The following is a 19,202-nucleotide window of genomic DNA, read 5'->3' on the forward strand; positions in this document are numbered from 1 at the left end:
CTTGTTTCAGTTCGTTTCTTATAAATACTCTGTCCAGATCAATCTGTAAAGCTCTGTATATCCTGTAATTGCATATTAGCAAAAACATGCCCACGAGTAAGCAATTTTTCTCATGTCGTAGGTTTAAGGGATAGAGAGAAGGTCTGTCTTTTTGATGAGGGGGGTCATTAGAATACAGATAGCAACTATATGGAGCTTGTTGGTCTCAGTATTTTGAAACACTATCTTCTGCAGACATTCTGCAGAAAGGATACTGGGCAGTTTGCCATGCCTCAACTGTAAAGCCATGATACAAAGAGGACCCTGCCTCTGCAGAGGCTTTTCCATATTGGTTAATAGGAAGCCAGGAGTCAGACTCAATAGGTGATCAGGACTAATGTTGATGAACTGTTCTCTGTGTAATGCTGAAAATTCAATTACTCTTGCTCACAAAGCTGAAACTATTGGAAAAAAGCCTTTTAAAGTAACTTTGTTTCAAACATAAGTGTTATCCATCTTGGTCAAAAATTTAAGCACACTATCAAGAGACCAGGATACTGAAGGTGTTGGACAGGATGGTCGTTGTAATTATAGGAACATGTCTGATTCTAATTCCAAGTTAAGGGCCAGCTTGAGAGGTTCTGTCAATGCATATTTGTATGATAAGATTATTTATGGCCCAAGTTTCCTTTCTTCTCAGTGGTAGACTAGAAAGGAATCAAAGATGTCTGGGATTATATGGCATGGGGACTTATCCTTAAAGGTCAGCCATGCTTTCCTGACTACCTGGTATTGTATGGTGGAGGAAGGCCCCTTACATCTCATAAGATATGTCATGGTTCAAGTTGAAAATCCAGGCTTGAAGGTTCATGGCCAGAAAGGAGGATGCAGAGACATGCTACTTCCCTATACTTTAATAATAGTCTTGCTGATCGCAGAGGGCGTGACTTTGGCATACTGAAGTAGTGGAAACCATGGGCTGTTGGTCCACTGTGGTGCCACCAGGACTGCTGTCCCTGAAAATTTTGGAAAGATCTTCAAAAACCTTCAAAATCATGCTAATTGGAAGAAATGTAAATCAAAGACCATTTGTTCCAGTCTAAGTTCAGAGCATCTTTTGCCACTGCCTGGGAATGCACATTTAGACCTACGTAAAATGAAAAGTTCGTGATTGTCTTTTGTTGTGATCAAGTCCACTTGGAGTTCTAGTATAATCTTATGAATCTCCTCTTCTGTCATCCACAGGTGCAGGGTCATCACGTCCGGCGTCACGTTGATCCAACGCTCACCGCTCAGGAAGAAGTCACTCGCGATTACTGTATTACGATCGGAACCAAGGCGTCCGCGATCTTGACGCTCGGTACGACTGGTGTCATCATGACGCCCGCGACTCTTACGCTCGGCGTCACGTCCAACTGCTTGACGTTAGGCATCTGCTTGACGCTTGGCGTCATGTTCTACTTGACGCTCGACGTCACGTCTAACTTGACGCCCGGCATCAAGTTTAGCCACTTGGCGATCGACGTCACGTTTGGTCGCTTGACGCTTGGCGTCACGCCTGGACGCTTAAAGTTTGGTGTCAAGCGGATCAGTGTCTCGACGTTTCACAGAAACCTTATCACATCGTTCAGCGCCGTGTTTAATCTCGACGCTTGGAAAGCTGTCCGTTGTCAAGCGCCTCTTGACTAACCGCCTTACGACGCTTAGCGTCAAATTGTGAAGTTTCCAGACGCTCCGGATCTTGGCGAGCCACTCTCTTGTTGTCCGTAGGTTGATACATTTGCATAAAAGAAGAGTGTTGCTGCTGCATATCTTGCAGCATACTCCAATTCGGGTCAACTTGTGGTAAAGCAGGGGAAGTTACTTCAACCACAAACTCGCCGCCTTCATCGCTCTTGTAATGCGCAGAGTATCCAGAAGACGACAACCAGTCTGACGGTGGAGCATGAACCGAAGTGATGCCAGACTCAGGAACTTGATCTGCAACAGGCTGGGCTTGACGTTTGTCAGAATCCAACATCCTTACAGGACGTTTAGCAGGAGAACCTTCTTCAGAAAAAGGAAAACGCTCCGGACTGCTCCAATGGCTACAACCAGGCACTTGCGGTGACAAGGCGCGACGTTGATCTACTGCATCCATCTTCCTCTTAAGAGGTCTGGAAGCTTGACGCCAGCCCCGGCTGGGCGCTGTGTCATCCGAAGATGACGTAAACACTTAAACCTCACCTTTCCCATGGTGAGGGCGAGCGTCCTGTGAAGCGTCAACAGGTACGCTCAAGGGGACGTCCGCTCAAGTGATAACTCCTCTCGTTCCCTTTCGCCGATCAACATTCCTTCTCCCAGGGGTTGGGGAGCTTGGTAGAGGTCTAAGGCTAGGTGAACGACAGGTCCGAGCAGACGCACCCTCCACTGCACTAAACACATTAACCGCACTTTTCGCACCGACACTTTTTAATTGATCAACATCGGACATAAGTTGGTTCCTGTCTGCAGCAAGCGATTCAACCCTAACGCCCAGGGCTTGAATAGCGACCATCATGTCCTTTAGCGTAGGCTCAGCGGTAACAGTAGTGGGATCTGAAACTACCACTACAGGGGAAGGATTAGGTTAAATGATACGGGAAGAGGAAAATTCTCTAGAAAGAGAACTTCGTCTAATTCTGTCTCTCTGAAGTTTACGAGTGTAGCGGTCAAATTCCAGCCCCTCACTCTCAGACAACAAAACACATTTTCTATAAGCGGGAGAAGGATCAGCCATTTTGAACATTTAAAAAGAGATCAAAACGAGCAAGGGTCAAAATAATCAAAATCAATAAAGGTCCAAGCAAATCCAAACAAGCGAAAGCCAATAACCAAATTAGTGGTACATCACCAAAGATAACTGCAAAAATCCAGGTTAAATAATGAGCAAATATCCAACGATGTCGTCGGCAATGGCGGTAGGGAAGATCTGAGGAATCATGGAATGGTACCAGGTACCTCGCGAGAGGGCGCGCTGGTGGTACTCCCGGCTACTCAATCTGCGATTGCCGTGAGTTTTGAATTTCTGCCGGACGTCAGGGACTAAAGCTATATATATAGCCACCGGGCAAGTCTGATGTTTAAAAACCCCTTCTTTGCCTGAGTTAGCTTTATACAGCACTGCTTCTCCTAGCAATCATAGGAAATAAATTGGTCAATGTTTCTAGACTCGGTCCGATCTGTTCATTAGGGGCAGCACACATCACATTGGAAGGTTAGGCAACACGTGAGAAAGAAAAATAGGAACAGGTTAGGTGGAAGACGAAGACAAATATGTATACTTCTGATCCCGTTGACCACGCTTCAACTTCGGAGGACTTTTGGGCTGGCGGCGACATATAGTGAGCAAAGAAATAGGAGGGTGCAGCAAGGAAAGGCTTCAAAGTCCAGCACGTCTGCTAACACTTCTGGAAGTCTCTCTCATGACATGGCTCTGTTGATCCTTAGCATCCAGGTCCCAGATAGGATCATCATAAGGCAGCACAGTGATGGGTGTACTTTCTCACGCTCACACACACAGATGATATATGCTTCTGCCTCCAATGCACACCTCTAGGGCAAAGGAAGATCTCCCTTCTTCTTACAAATTCCTCTGAAGGACCCAGCTGTGGAGGAACCCAAAGGAGAGACAGTAGGCTTCAAACTCAAAGAAAAGAAGAATTATCTATAGATCTTCTTTGTTATCAGCTTAGCGATTGCTAAGTCAGACACTGAAGAATCCTTCATAAGCTGCTGCTTCTTTGCTAATTTACCCACCTAAGAAGAGACCATGTCCTATACTCATCCAAATTGATGACTGGGAACACTCGTGCCCCCTTGCAGAAGTCATAGGTTGATGGGGTCTCCCCTCAGGCTTGCTCATGTACTGGCCGCAATTCCGACTGGGTTTCCCAAAACCAGCTTCATGTCTTCCTTTGAGTCGCAATCGTAAGCAAGCAAACACAAATACTCTGAAAGAGAGAACAAGTGCTAGATTAAACAGCCAAAGTTCAAGCAGCAGAAAAGCACATTCATACCAAACTGCGGCGGAAGTAAAATTTTGGGTTTCTCTACCTGGCGAGTGGGTGTATCCTCCACCTGCCAGCAACTATGTTCATACCTATTCTAGCTTTGCTGAAATCATACTCCTATCGAAGGACAATGGTTTACATTTGTGTAGTTACAAGCAAATCTTTCACCTATTAAGTAGGAGAATCACTCCTTGGTAGGAACCAGCCCCAAAGAACCATACTGGAAGGATCACTTTCTTCCCTGGGCACGACATCCTTCCTGGACATGTACGGGAGTAAGGAAATCAACTCTAACAACTTACTAAGAAGTAATGGGAATAAAGAAGCCATTACAGCCTTGGCTGTACTGATGTTGTGGAAACTGGCACTACAGTGTTAAAGATGCCATCTGCTTGTGCAGGTGAGATGTTGTTAGGGATTGTGATATGAGCCATATTATAAAAAATGGGTTTGGTATACTTCACAGATCTCTTCTATGGTCGCGACTGCTGCACTCCTAGAGAGAGTGCTATCTTAGACAAGATTGTTTCTTTCTGTTATATAAGGGAACTAAGCAGTTATTCAAGCTATTGAGCAACCACTATAAGGTTAAGGAGAAAGAAAGGTATTCAAGGACATTTGGTTAAACTTCCAAAGATAAAATGTGAAGGTGATCTGACAATTCCAAATCCCTGTCTATCACCTGATGCAGCAACATATTCTTCCTGAAGGCTATTGTTGGACTGATATACCCCTGATTTCCTGAAATCTTGCTCTATCTAGGAAATCAACCACCTTGTCACTCACCTGATTATCTAGTGAAGCTAGAAAAAAATGTTCAATACTTTTGTCTTATTCCTGAAAATGTAAACAAGATTCTAACACTCGGGCCTCAGTTGCTAAATTTTCTTCAGGTTTGACTGTAGGACCCTCTTGGACATAAAAGCATCTTCTCTAAATCCCTGCCGTTGATGGCTTGGAGGGAGAGAATAGAGAAGGCCTCAAACATGGTGTCCAAACATTATCTACTTTTACTTCTAGAGGAACAGGGAGACTATGCCTCCTTGCTTGTCGACGTATGCAACTACAATCATGTCGCTCATTAGTACGACCGGGTGACTCAGTACTCATTGGTGGATTGCTGTCAGGATTTGAAATGTATCAGTCATTTACAGAAAACTTATATGTAGTTGGTGTTCTTTTATGGGTTCACACCCAAAGAAACTACAGTAAGTCCTCCAGGTATATATGCACCACCGTTGATTTGTCCAAGAAAAGCAGCAGCATCTAGTTGCAAGAGTTGTGAGGTTCATGTCATTCAGCCACCAGGTCAAAGAATGGTGATACTACCTCTCTGAGCCTGTTGAAACGTTCCTCGGATGGAATGACGTTCGTTTTCAATCAGTATAGCCAGTCTTCATCCTCTGCTTTGGCATAAGATCTGCCTTCTCCCAATTTATGACTATCTCCAGATCATGACAAAAAACAAGGAATATGGTAATTGCATCTCTCAGATGGCCAGGATCAGCTAATTGTTTATATACCTCAACAGATGTATCCCATGAGAGTGGGCCAAAGCTTAAACCAAGGGGAATTCATTAGTAAATACATGAGGAGTTGTGACCAGTTTGAAGCACAAGGTCTCGAACTGATACACTACTCCTTTGATAACAAAGTGAAGGTATTTCTGAGAGCCATGATGGATTGATATCTGGAAGTAACCATCTTTCTGGATCTTGAATAGCATGAAGTATCACTCTCTGATGGAAGATTGTATGGGACTTACCAGCCTACCATTTCTATCTTGAATGCTGTCAGTTGAACAAACTGTTTCAGCAGTGGAAGGTCAATAACCGGTAAACATCCGATGGGCGATTTCACAAGGAAACATCAGTTGTAGAAGCCCAGACTCTTTCAAGTGCATTCTTCTTCAGCATCACTTTTACCTCTGAAGACAGAGCTAGAGCTTCCTTCAATCCTGGAACGTAGATCTAAAATATGATTGGTTGGCAAACAAAAGCTGACAGACAGGAAAGAGTGATTTACTGCTCTTCCTGGGCCAAGCTAAGGGGGAGGAGCATAAAAAAGTGGAGCAGAGTCCAGCCCTTTCTTGGAGAATGGAGTTGCTGTTGTTCCTTGGTGTGGTTTGAAACCTCATGTGATAGTCTCCAAGTCTAGTGAATGTAACTTTTTTAACCACAAACAAATTTTTTTTGCGAATGGAGAGTTTTAAGAAGACAGAATTTAAGTTTATCAGAAAATTGATATCTTATTGGATTTGGAGGGTTTCTGTTTTTAGTAATTTGCTAGAGAGCCAGAAAGGCTGCTCTCATTTCCTGGAGGTTTATGTGGCAAGGCTGCTCATACTCGGACCATAGTCCAGATGTTGTGTGTTGTAACAGCTTAGCCCCCCACCCTTCTTATGATGCATCTATGAACGGCATCAAATCCGGGGAAGGAGAGAGTTCTACTCCCCTGAGGAAGTATGTGTCTAATACCCACCAACTCTGACCTCTTTTGCTCTGATCCTACTGAAACCTGAAGGTTCCCAGGGGGTGGTTGTGCCAAGACCAAAAGTTCTTCAGCTGCTACTGGAGAGACTGGATGTAAAGACATCCATTGGGCACTAGATACTCCAAGGAGTTCAGGTGACCTAAACAGACGAGGCCATCAGTGAGCTAGTAGCGAGTCTTGAATCAGATAGGGGCATGCTGCCCGCTTAAGCCTCTCCACTCTGTTTTCGAATGGAAAGACTGCCTAGTTGGATGTCTTATATTTGCATCCCTACCAGTTTTGCAGATGGGTGCAGAGGACTTTTCATGAGTTTCGACAATCCGCAGATCTGTGAAAACTCGAGAAATGTCTCTCTGTGTAGAAGGGTCTTCACTACTAAGTCTGATAGAATCGGTGAACGTAATAGATGTATACTGTTCTTGTGAGCCTAGGTCGATACAAGGAAAAAGATCCTTGAGAACACCTGGAAAGCTGTGGACAGGCCCAAAGCACATCACCTTGAACTGGTATATTCTTTCTTTCTGGAATAATTTTTGGTACGTCTTTAATGATAAATGGTTTGTGATCTGGAAATGCACATCTTTCAGGTCCAGTGTTATCAAGAAGTCCTTTGGCCTGTCTGACCGTTTATGCTGTATCTATCTTGAATAGAGTTTGTTGAACAAACTCATTCAGGGCAGAGAGATCGATGATTGGTCTCCAGCCTCCAGACGCCTTTTCTAAAAGAAATAGTCTACTGTAGAAGCCTTGGGACCCATCTTGGACCTCTTAGAGAGCATTCTTCTCTTGCATGGTCTGGACTTTGGCCCAAAGGACCTGTTCCTTCGCGGATCCCTTAGTGTAGTGAACACAACATCACTGGATGACAAGTCAAAGGAGGGAGTGTGTGTGAATGGGACATGGTAACCCGCACGGAGGACAGAGAACGTCCAAGGGATGGCTACATGTACCATCTACATCTGCTAGCTGCTCTGTAGGCATCTTCTCACAGGTGGATGGGTAGGAGGAATGCCCCTCTAGATTGCATACTCTCATATACCTCCTCTACTTCCCACCCCTCTAACATGAAAGGGCTGCTTGGGGCCTTCCTACCTGAGGGGGGATTGTCTGGGCACATTGGCCCCTCTCTTATGGCCCCACCATTTTACTGGAGAAGCTCTCTGTGTAGGTGGTGCCGAGGAGTAAGGGCGTGATACAATTGCCCTGTCAAGGAGGGAGTCTTGACTCGCCTTCCTCCAGCGCTTAGCACATGCCTTTATTTCTTCCATGTTGAAGAAGGAAGGGGTCTCCATCAATGCGTTGTGTAGCTTGACTGCCTCACTCCTCAGCACATGCTTTTGGAATCTTGAAGAGACCCAGAGTCTCAGCGTTTCAGAATCCAGGTTTACCACGTTATGTCTCATTAACCTCACCGTCCTGGCACCAAAAAGCAAAAAGTTGGACATTACCTCCTTTTTCTACTCAGAGGAGAAATGGTTGTTACGGAAGAAATATCCTACCAACCCTTACCCGTAGTCTAACTATATAAAGCAGCCTGCATAGAATGCAACCTGCTCCATGTTCACTGTATCCTCCACCGAGAATGTCGCCGGTAATGCTGCCAACTTCAAAGGTTGTGATATGCGTCAGTGCCAGAATTGTTGGATCTAATGGCAGAGGAGACAGATTATAGTCAACTACTTGATATTTTCTTAGTTGTACGTACGGTAGAGGAAGCAAACGGTAAGAGTTCACTGCCACGAGGGACTGGGAAACATCTGCTACCTGAGCAAAGGTGCTCTTCTTGGCTCTCTTAACCCCTCTAGACCAGAGCAGTGCCACCCAAGGGTTGGTGGGTTCAGGGGTGTCATAGGAAAGGTCTAGAACTGTATCCCTTCCCTCGGGAAGAACATAGGTTGGATCGACTAAGGAATTATTTTTCCTCACACAGGCCAGGACAGGACCTGCAATAAGACATGATCTGACTACTTCTGTTTTAAGGGAGAGGTCTTAGGACTGGCAGACATGGGCAGCATGAATGATCTGAAGTCGTCAAGAGGATCATCCACTAACGACCTCGCACTCATAGGAGCCTGAGGTAGGTCAAAGTCGTGAGCTATGTCTCTAGTAGGAGCTTGAGACCTGGGAGGGAAACGGCGTTCCTCTGGGGTCTTGCCGAGGCTGGTGGCAAACAGAGAAAGTCATTCTGAGGATATGGTTCCTTTGGTCTTGAGGTCTAGTTCATCGTGTCCTTCCTCTCTCGGCGTTTGGTTGGGTTGTAAAAGCCGGAAGGAGTGGGGATTGCTGCTTCCTTGTGACCTCCGTTGGTCGTGAGACCTTCGGAGGCATGGAGGGAAAAACCGCTGCCCCTGGAGGAGCGAATTGTTTAGTGTGGATAATTTCAATTGGTGAAAGGTGATAATAATCTCTAAACGGGATCTCAAGGAGACCTCAAGCCTCAGCTGGTCCACGGGCAAAGAGTATCTCCTAGGGGAGGCATTGGCTGCCATTTCCCTCTTTTCATCTTCAGTTGGTTTGATTTGTATAATCCCCAATCTTTCCCAAACAGGATCAAGACAGTTATTGGAGGCCTAAGAATCCAAGTACCCCTGGTATCTGGCCGACCAATGTTAAGGAGGAGGAGGGTGAGGGACAGTAGGAGGAGGAGCCTGCTTCACGGTAGAGCTCCTACGTCTCTGGTCAAAGGGTGTGTTGGCATTCCTTAAGGAATCTGAAACCTTGAGCGGGATATGAGGAGCACTCGCAAGGGATACAACAGGTGGTCTCAGGTAGGGCTGGTCCTGAGACCGCCTGCTGAACTGCCTTGACTAACTAAAGTAACCATGGTGTCCTTCGTGAATGAAAATACGCCTGCTAAGGTGCTGTGAAAGCGAGGCTTTGTTCCTTCCTGGGAGTACCAAGAAAAGGGCGCACATCACCTGATGTCATGTTATGCTCGCTAGTGAGATCTAGTTACCTAACAGGCAAGCGCCCACCTGTAAATGCTCTAGCTCTGCCAAACCATGGCGTTATGGGAAGCGCTGGCAAGCTACCAAGGTAGCGCTAGCTAAAGACTCGCTACATGTTCCCAAGCATGCAACCGAGATTGCGCGCAGACCCTAATCAGTGTGAGGAGCTAATACTTAGTGGTACCAAACTATGGTCTATGTGCCCCTGCGCCGACGCTGTGCAAGACTTGTACAATCACTTGCTTGCGCTTCAGCAGGAAGTTAGAGAGTAGCCTTGCACGCTCGTGCAGGAGGTGGAGCGGGCTCATATGGTGACGAGTATAGCCGAAATGGTTTTCCTGCGCGCTAACACACAGCAGTTAAGGCAGGTGCTTTCCCATGAGGGGATGAAACTTGAAGCGTAGGTGCCAAGGGTCCTGGACTTTGCTATAAGGCATGACAGAGAGGGGTGGGAACTGAAAATAGCCTCCATACCCCCATCATTGTCTTGCTCTGGAGAGCTGGAATGAGGCATCGATGAATTGAGCACTCGTTTCCAAAACACTCCCCGGGCGTCGGCACTCGGGTGAGGAGGGCCTCGCCTGCAGATGACAGAGGCCTCAACACCGGGCCGTAAAGCTAGGTGCTTCATACGCTGCTAGACCTCAGCTCAGTGTGCAAGCTCAGGATGAGGGCGTGCTGCATAATCAGCGAGCTTAGAAGACTGACTTAAGTCAGCTGGGTTCACCTCAAGAGGATTCCCGGACTGGTAACTCTGAGGAGTACTAGTTTGCAACTGCTCTCTCGTTTATATGCCAGAGCAGCATAAACGAAGGGTGAATGAGCAGTTGAGGAGGTAGGTGCAGATATGGGCATGAGAAGCTTTGGCAGGTCGGCCACCACAGAAGCGTTAACTTATAGACACTTCTCTAAGGCCTGCTTCTATAGGGAAAAAGACCGAGTCCTCTGAACCTAAAGGTTGTCCAGAGGTCAAACGGCCATCACTCTTGATTGATCACTATCCAGTGGAGACCCAACGAGCAGAGTCAATGTGGAGGGAATGACACACTGGAGTAAGAAGTCTTGACTTCTTTGCCTTTTCATGGAAGACCCCGCATACCGAACTGCACCCAATAGAAAGATGGCTACTCCTGACACTCATTACCAAGAGACGCCTGCAAGCAAAAATGATGGTCTCTGCACGCAGGACAAAGGGCATAAAGATCAGTCTCCAAGGCCGACATGAAGGGGCCCCAAAGGGCGACCTTTCTCGCCAGGGCAAACCCGCATGGTAGCAATCCTCAAAACTCACATGCCTCAAAACTCACATGCTCTCCTGAAAAAGAAAAAAAAAAGATTTATTGTAATACCCAGTTTGTAATTAGGTTAAAGGAAAAGGGATGTCATATCATCAGTGTGTGTATGTGAGGGTGGTGGCTGGTCTAACCCCCACAAACTAGCGGAGGCGGTTATACCTCGCTAAAAGTTTTATTAGTTTCAGTCTATATCCATAGAGAAGAGTGGAATGGTTTGTATTAATCGATTTTTAAATCAAACATTGATTAGGAGTGTATAATAAATTTTTAAGTGTTAGGAGGTTTATAAAAGCCTAAAGTTATAGATAATAAAGAAGATGAGCAATTATAAAGTGTAAATATACTATAGAATTATTGTTTCTACTACAATGTTTTTCAGCTATCGCTGGGGTTCTTAGAATTGAACATCTGCGACAGCCACGGGATTTCTGTGCATGTATCTGTGCTTAAGCAACTGCAGGAGTTTGAACCTCAGGGAAAAGTCCTATCTAGTGACTTCTTACCTCAATGGCTGCAAATGGATGCTCATACGAACACCCACTGGGAAAAGTGTGCAAACCAAAGGCAACATTAGCAGCAGTAACAACAGCCAACATGCTAGAAGAGGTATTATCAGTGGTTGGCAGTTAAGTTAGTGATGGAAACCAAGGTAGGAGAAGCAGCAAAGGGTGGTGGTACTCCCAACAGCAGTAGAGATAGCCAACAAAGTAAAAAGAGCCTGCACTGATTTGCAGTAAAGCTATTAAACTCGTGGGCTTAGGAGAAGCAGAATGAGTGGTGGTACTTCATGAGTAGGAAAACAAAAAAAATAAGGCCAACAAGCTCAAGTGGAATTGCAGGATTGCCAGAATCAAAGGGATACACAGGCTTCAAAGGCAAGAAAGACAGTGCCAATTCCAAAATCCACAAAAAAACATTAGTAGGCAATGTTGATGCATCACAAGCAGCCTGTGAAACCAAAATAGAGAATATCTCTAAGTACATGCAGTGGGATCAGCAAGAGCAATGGACTAGAAAAAAGTTAGCAGGAAAAGTAGGCAGCAAGTGAGGTTATAAAATAAACAGTTTTGGCAACAACCAGATGAAGATGGCACATGATTATTCTTCACATGGAAAGTCTCTTGAAATGGAAAAAAAAAATTTCTCAAACACCAATAAACAAAAGCAAGGAAGGCAAAGGTTAAGCAAGCAGATTCCACTGATGGTACAGACTAAGCAGGAAATGCAGCAGGCACTAGTTCATAAGTAGACAATCTGGTCATCAGAACTAGGAGTAGTGGAAATTTCAATTAATAGGTTTGGCCAGCAGGCAGTCAGTCATTCTATATTTCAGTCAGGTGTATTTCTGTTGAGCAGCAACCAATGGACCAAAGGAAAAAGTATCCAAGGTCTTGTGGGTACAATCTCACAAAAATTGGGAGATAAGGGGTAGTCTAACACTTTCAGATCCCTGCCTTCAGGTTTTAATCCACCGACAGATTATTTCTGTCTGGATCAATACCCATAATTTCAATAGCTCTCCCCTGAAGAGATACCTCAACCCCCAGATGGTCGATTCGATGCATATGCATGCTTGATCATTGCCCACAGCCAGTGAGACATGGTGTTGGATACTTTCTTTTATATGCTGCCAGTGCTATCAATGAGTCTGGCACTTCTGCCAAAGTAACCAAGTTCTTTTCTGATAGCATTGCAACAATCCCAGAAGACACGATAGTATTTCATCGTTATTCCCTTCAAATACTTCTTCAAGGGAAGATATTTAGGTCTTAAACTTTAGGCAATAGACAAACAAATTTGGTCCTTACCACAAATTCAGGCACAAAACTGAGTAACCCTCCTTTCAACTTTAATTTTCTCTTGTAAGAGATGCCATGCAGGTCACCTACTCTTTATGCCGATGCTCAGGTTAGCAACAGAACAGTCCATGAGGGTCAAATCACTATCTGATAACCTTCCTTGAGGCTTGTACAGTACAGAGAACAAGTAAGGAAGCTGAGAACAAGTGTGTCTTCCTACTCCAGCGAGAGCAAGACTGATTGAAACTTCACAAGCATAGACAACTTCCTTTAGGCTGTTCAGTTCAAAGACTTGGCTCAAGTCTGAGGAGAAGCCTTTCACCTCTCAGAAAGGGAGGAACTTCTATCAGCAATGGTAGATGCGGAGGTTCACAATCCACAGAAGAGATGGTCCATGTAGAGAAATGCCTCTTGTCCAACACCAATCACTGAAGATGGACCACTTTCTTCTGTGCAATGCCTTGTCACTCATAGAAGATGCTGGACAAACAGATGTAGCTGGCAGAGAAGAGTAGGCTATGGGGGGGGGGAGTTCTCTCAGGACCTCGGCTAGAAGAGCCAGCAAATGAGGATACCATTGGGCATGCGGGCTTCTGGGTTGACCTGGCTGAAGGTAGGGAGGGCATAAACATCCAGGTCATCCTATGGGAGATGGGTGGATTCCTGAAATGCTTTTGGTCTGGGATAGGGGATCAGCACACCAACACACTCCTGTTCAGCTATGTGGCAAACAAGCCAATCACAAGTGAACTTGGTAGGATGTAGTGACCACTAGTCCTACACCAGCCCCTGGTGACTAAATGTGTCTGCATTCCTCTTGCCTGGAATGTCCCTGGCTGACCGCTCCATGGCATTGCTTCTTGGCCAGATAATTATCTGGTTTGTTAATGAGTAAAGGCGACACAAAACTGCCTTCTTACTTGTTGGTGTATATCACTATGGCAGTGTTACTGCTCACCAAGTTCCCTGTAACTCTTGGAATGCTGGTCTTCTGATCACACACCTGAGGCTACTAGGACCTTCAGATGTGTAACCCCTCCCCCTCCTTTGATGTGTTCAAGAACTGAAGCATCTTCACAGGTGTTCAAGTTAAGTGGGACTCCCTTGGCTAGGTATTCTTCGTCCAGCAGCCACTAGTCGAGATTGCCCCTCACCTGTTGTTTCACGGGAGCCAGATGGGTAGGGACCTGGCCGGGCATCTAACAGAAGGCCATTTGGCTGAAAATGTACAAGTGTGAATAGTAAAGAGCAATACCCAAAATAAAGTTTATTGGAAGAAAAAAATTCAAATACTGTAAAAGGTATGTTATTAAGTATTAAAGGAAATGCAATTTTTTTTAAACTTTTCTGATTTCCCAATAATTAATGTAAGCCTAGTGTTTAATATTTAATTAAAAATGTTTATTACAGAAAAAAAAATCTATAAAATACATAAGACATGTTCTGTATTTAAAGATTTTGCACAATTACTCAGAAAATATTTTTGGATACTCCTCATTCCTCATGACCCCATTCAAACTTACATTTTCTACCAAATGTCTGTCAGCTAAATGCAAGTTAGGCCACATGTCTGGGAGCCAGGTGGGGAGAACCCTAGCTGCTAACTAATGATGCTTCCGACACCATCGAAGCTATCTCTGGTGAAGACACCTGTAGGACAAAACTTTATCCAGCACGGAGAAATGGTCATGAAGATTTTGGCCGCCAAAGTTAAGCGGGGAGTCCTCTCTTGATTAGGAATGGTTAAACTACATTAGTTCCAAGGGGACATCTGACCCTCTAATCAGTAAATCTCCCTACTTGAAAGGATTAGAGTTTTGTACATGCATAGGAACAAATAAATTTTAAAAGTACTGTAGTTAGTATTTTTCATAGCTATAGGCCTACTGTACAAATGTTTTAGTCCTGAGGTGAAGGGCCAAAGTAAAGAGCTTCCTAAAGTGAGGAAACGGGATTTTCACCCACGCTCACCCCCTGTTATTAACTTCAGTACTGTACATTGTTAACTATATCAATAGCCATTCCAGCTCAAGCTGAAAACATATCCCTATATGAAGGATTCAGGTTTACATAGCTAGGAAAATTACAAAATGGAGTTTTTATGATAAAACAAAGTTTTATGAATACTTACCTGGCAGTTATATATACATAGCTAATAATTTCTATTTCGGCAGAATTTTTCTAAACGCGCTAACCGCCTTGTGGTGGTTGGGTGGTTACACCCGTTAAAGGGTGGTACAAGGAATCATTCCCGTTTTCTGTTCTTCAGTTCATCTATGCCCGACCTGTCTCCTGAGGGGAGGGGGGTGGGCCTTCAAATGCATATATAACTGCCAGGTAAGTATTCATAAAACTTTGTTTTATCATAAAAAGTCCATTTTTATGAATAGAACTTACCTGGCAGTTATGTATACATAGCTGATTAACACACTTGGAGGAGGGTGATAGACAGTAAACATCGTTGGGGAAACAACCAAAAAAGTTGTAGGATAAAAAAACACCTTGATTCCTTACCTGCTAAGGTAGCTGACTTCAAAGGTTCCTGCCTCTCGAGTCGCTTTCCCTTAGGAGTGTCAGCCAGGATGTGACCTGCAGTGCTGAAAACACTCAATCGAGTCTGTCAACGGGGTGAGACCAACAATCTGACTAGACTTCAGGACTACCTATTGCCCAATATAAAAAACTGCAACCTTACCAAAACCAACCACCTAACCTTTGCACAGTAGATAAAAATGATCTAACTAGACTGAGGTGACTGTACACAAGTCAAAGTCCTCAGACAACCATTAAAAACACCAACCCATGCACAAGTATACAAAACTAAGGTTGAGGGGAGGTAGTAACTCCTTTGCCTAATACAGAAGCCGTAGCTACGTATGGGCCCAAGGTATAGTATTTCTCATAATCCACTCTCACCTCTCTGAGGTAATGAGAGGCGAACACAGAGTTGCTCCTCCAGAATGTCGCATCCATAATTTGTCTGACCGACATGTTCTTGCGGTAAGCAAGCGAGGTCGCAATGGTTCTCACTTCGTGAGCCTGCACTTTTAAAAAAGTCCGAAGTGTTCCTCCTCACACAAGAGATGCGCTTCTCTTATAACTTCCCTCAGGAAAAAAGACAAAGCGTTCTTGGAAAGGGGCTTCTGAGGATCTTTCACAGAACACCACAAGGAGCTAGAAGAGCCTCTCCCATTTTTTGTGCGAGACAAGTAGGACTTGAGGGCTCGTACTGGACAGAGGAGCCTCTCTTGCTCTTGACCCACTAGGTTAGTCAAGTTAGGAACCTCAAAGGTCCTTGGTCAGGGCTTTGAAGGGTTCTCGTTCTTGGCGAGGAAGTCTATTCTTAAGGCACAAACTGCCCCATTCAGATTGAAGCCTACCTGCTTTTCAATTGCATGGACTTCACCGACTCTTTTAGCTTTTGCTAAGGCCGAAAGGAAGAGGGTTTTCTTCGTAACCTCCCTAAGAGGAGCTTGTGAGATGGGCTTAAATCTCTTGGTGCACAGAAACTTAAGAACCACATCAAGGTTCCAAGAAGGGGGCTTTAACTGGACCTGCTTGGTTGTCTCAAAAGACTTCAAGAGGTCATGTAAGTCCTTATCGTGAGACAAGTCCAAGCCTCTATGCCGACAGACTGAAGCGAGCATACTTTTGTACCCCTTGATTGTGGACACAGCCAGCTTAGCGTCCTGCCTGAGGTACAAGAAATCAGAAATCTGGCTCACAGAGGTAGTGGATGAGGAAATCTTGTGCTTCCTACACCAAGCCCTAAAAGTCTCCCACTTGGACTGGTAGACCCTCTGTGAAGAGACCCTCCTCGCTCTGGCGATAGCTTTCGCAGCTTGCGCTGAAAATCCTCTCGATCTGACGAGCATCTCGATAGTCTGAAGGCAGTCAGATTGAGAGCGAGGGGGTTTTGATGATACCTCTCGAAGTGGGGTTGTCTGAGCAGCTTTGGACTTGCAGGAAGGCTTCTTGGAAAGTCCATCAACAAGTCCACCACCTCCGTGAACCATTCCCTCATCAGCCAGAAAGGAGCTATCAGGATCATTCGTCCCGAATCGAGGAGAGCGAATTTCCTGACTACCAGATTGATGATCTTGAACGGGGAAAGGCATATGTGTCCATCCCCGTCCAATCCATCAAAAAGGCGTCCACTGCTATTGCCTCCTTGTCTGGAACCAGGGAGCAATAGTTGGGGATCCTCTTGGATAAGTTGGAGGCGAAAAGATCGATGAGGGGTCTCCCCCACAGCCTCCAGAGACTCTGACAGACCTGTTGGTTGAGGGTCCATTCTGTGGGAAGGACCTGCCCTTTCCTGCTGAGCATGTCCACCCTCACATTTCTCTGTCCCTGAACAAACCTTGTCAGTAGACCTATCTTGTTCTCCTTCGCCCAAAGAAGGAGCTCCCTTGCTGTTTCGAACAGAGACAGAGAGTGAGTCCCCCCTTGCTTTCTGATGTAAGCAAGAGCTGTGGTGTTGTCTGAGTTGACCTCCACAAGCTTCCCAGACACCAAGTCTTTGAAGGCCTTTAGCCCCAGAAAAATGGCCATCAGCTCCTTGTTGTTGATGTGCCATTCCAGCTGATTTCCTTCCCAATAGCCTGAGACCTCCTTGCTTCCTAGTGTTGCCCCCCAACCTGACTCTGATGCGTCTGAAAACAACACTAGGTCTGGGTTGTTCTTGTGTAAGGAGATCCCTTCCCCTAACAAGGCTGGATCCAGCCACCACTTCAGAAGATTCTTGACTTCTGCTGGAATGGGGAAGGAAAAGGAGTCTTCCTGCGTCTTTCTGTTCCACGTTTTCGAAAGAAAGTGCTGTAGAGGCCTTAGATGGAGTCTCCCCAGAGAGACAAACTGTTCGAGGGAGGATAGAGTTCCCAGCAAACTCATCCACTCCTTCGCTGAGCACCTCTTCTTGTCCAGGAAACTTCTGACTTTTTCGAGACACTTGGTCTGTCTTTTCTGTGAGGGAGAAGCCTGAAAAAGAACTGAATTCAGAACTATCCCCAAATAGAGAATAGTCTGATTCGGCTTGATCTGAGACTTCTCCCTGTTGATGACCAGGCCTAGATCTTGAGCCATCATAAAAGTCTTTCGTAAATCCTCCAGACATTTCTCCCTCGATCGTGAACGAATCAGCCAATCGTCCAGATAGGAGGATATCCTTATTCCCTCTTGATGCAGCCAGCCTGACACATTCGCCATTATCCTGGTGAAGACTTGAGGAGCCGTGCTGAGACCGAAGCAAAGAGCTCTGAATTGGAAGCACTTGCCCTGCATTACAAATCTCAGGTACTTCCTTGAAGTCGGATGGATGGGGACATGGAAATACGCGTCCTGCAAGTCGAGAGACACCATCCAGTCCCCCGGACGTACTGATGCCAGCACCGACTAAGTCGTCTCCATGGAGAACTTTGTCTTCTCCACAAAGACGTTGAGAGAACTGACATCCAGGACGGGTCTCCATCCGCCCGAGTTCTTGAGGACCAGAAACAGGCGATTGTAAAAGCCTAGGGAGGATAGATCCCAAACCGGTTCTATCACTCCCTTGTCTAGCATTTGGTCGACTAGGTCTAATAGGGCCTTCTGTTTCCCCAGATCTGTGTACCGGGCTACTAAGGCCAGCGGAGCATCTGCGAGAGGAGGATTCTTCAGAAAGGGGATCTTGTATCCTTCCTTGATGACTGAGAGGGACCAGGTGTCCGCCCCTCTCCTCTTCCAAGACTACCAAAACCTGACAGTCTTGCGCCTACTGTCTGGAGGAGACGAAATTCATTTTCTGGAGCGAGGTCTGAACGAACCCCTGGTAGATCTTGGTCCTGACTCTTGCCTTCTTCCTCTAAAATCTGGTCTTGAAGTAGTCCTGCCCCGAAAGGGCTGCTGGAATTTCTTTTCCTCTCGTTTCAAAGAAGGAGTGGTTGCCAAGGGCTTACGAGCTGAACGAGATAATATGTCTTGGGTGGCTTTTTGGGCCAGCGAAAGCGTAATGTCTCTAACCAGGGACTCGGGAAAAAGATGTTAAGACGGGGGCGTAAAGAAGCTCAGACTTCTGCGCAATGGTAACAGACCTTGAAGCAAAAGAGCAAAGCAGGGCTCTCTTCTTTAGGATCCCAGCCGAGAACAGCGCAGCCAACTCATTCGCCCCATCTCTGAGGGCCTTGTCCATACAGGACATAATACTGGTAAGGTCCCGAGTTCCATCCATCTGGTCAGTTTTTCTTGCCAGAGTCCCTTGCGACCAGTCTAGAAAACTAAAAACCTCAAAGGCTCTAAAAACACCTTTGACGAGATGATCCAGCTCCGACATCGACCACATGACCTTGGCTGAGTTGAGAGCATGCCTTCTAGCCGAGTCCACTAAGCCAGAGAAGTCACCCTTGGAGGAGGAAGGCACTCCCAGACACAAAGGTTCCACAGTTTCATACCACATACCAGCTTTTGAAGCAAGACGAGCTGGTGGAAACGAGAAGGAAGTCTTAACTGCTTGTCTCCGCTCCTTCATCCAGTCATCAATCTTTGCAAGAGCCTTCTTTGCGGAAATCGACAGTTTCATCTTGATGAAGGCCGACTGTTTCTTGGCCTTCTTTCTGTTAAATTGGGATTGAGGAGATTGAGGGGCAGCAGGTTGGAATTACTCTCCAAAAAGTTCAAGAA

At 45.6% G+C, this 19,202-nt stretch overlaps 1 protein-coding gene across 4 annotated transcripts in view; it reads left to right on the top strand.

The window, feature by feature from the left end:
• LOC137654543 (probable cationic amino acid transporter) overlaps positions 1–19,202 on the top strand; it is an 837,555-nt gene that overhangs the window by 804,022 nt on the left and 14,331 nt on the right. Inside the window, exon 12 of one of the 4 annotated variants that reach the window (XM_068388297.1) lies at positions 11,126–14,374. The exons of the other annotated variants lie outside the window; for them this stretch is intronic. Coding sequence (XP_068244398.1) covers positions 11,126–11,196 — 71 coding nt within the window. The 3' untranslated portion in view covers positions 11,197–14,374. Of the gene's footprint in view, positions 1–11,125; positions 14,375–19,202 lie in introns of those variants that run through there. 4 annotated transcript variants of the gene reach the window in all.

This window comes from Palaemon carinicauda, chromosome 1 (genome assembly GCF_036898095.1).
Source record: "Palaemon carinicauda isolate YSFRI2023 chromosome 1, ASM3689809v2, whole genome shotgun sequence".
NCBI lineage: Eukaryota > Metazoa > Arthropoda > Malacostraca > Decapoda > Palaemonidae > Palaemon > Palaemon carinicauda.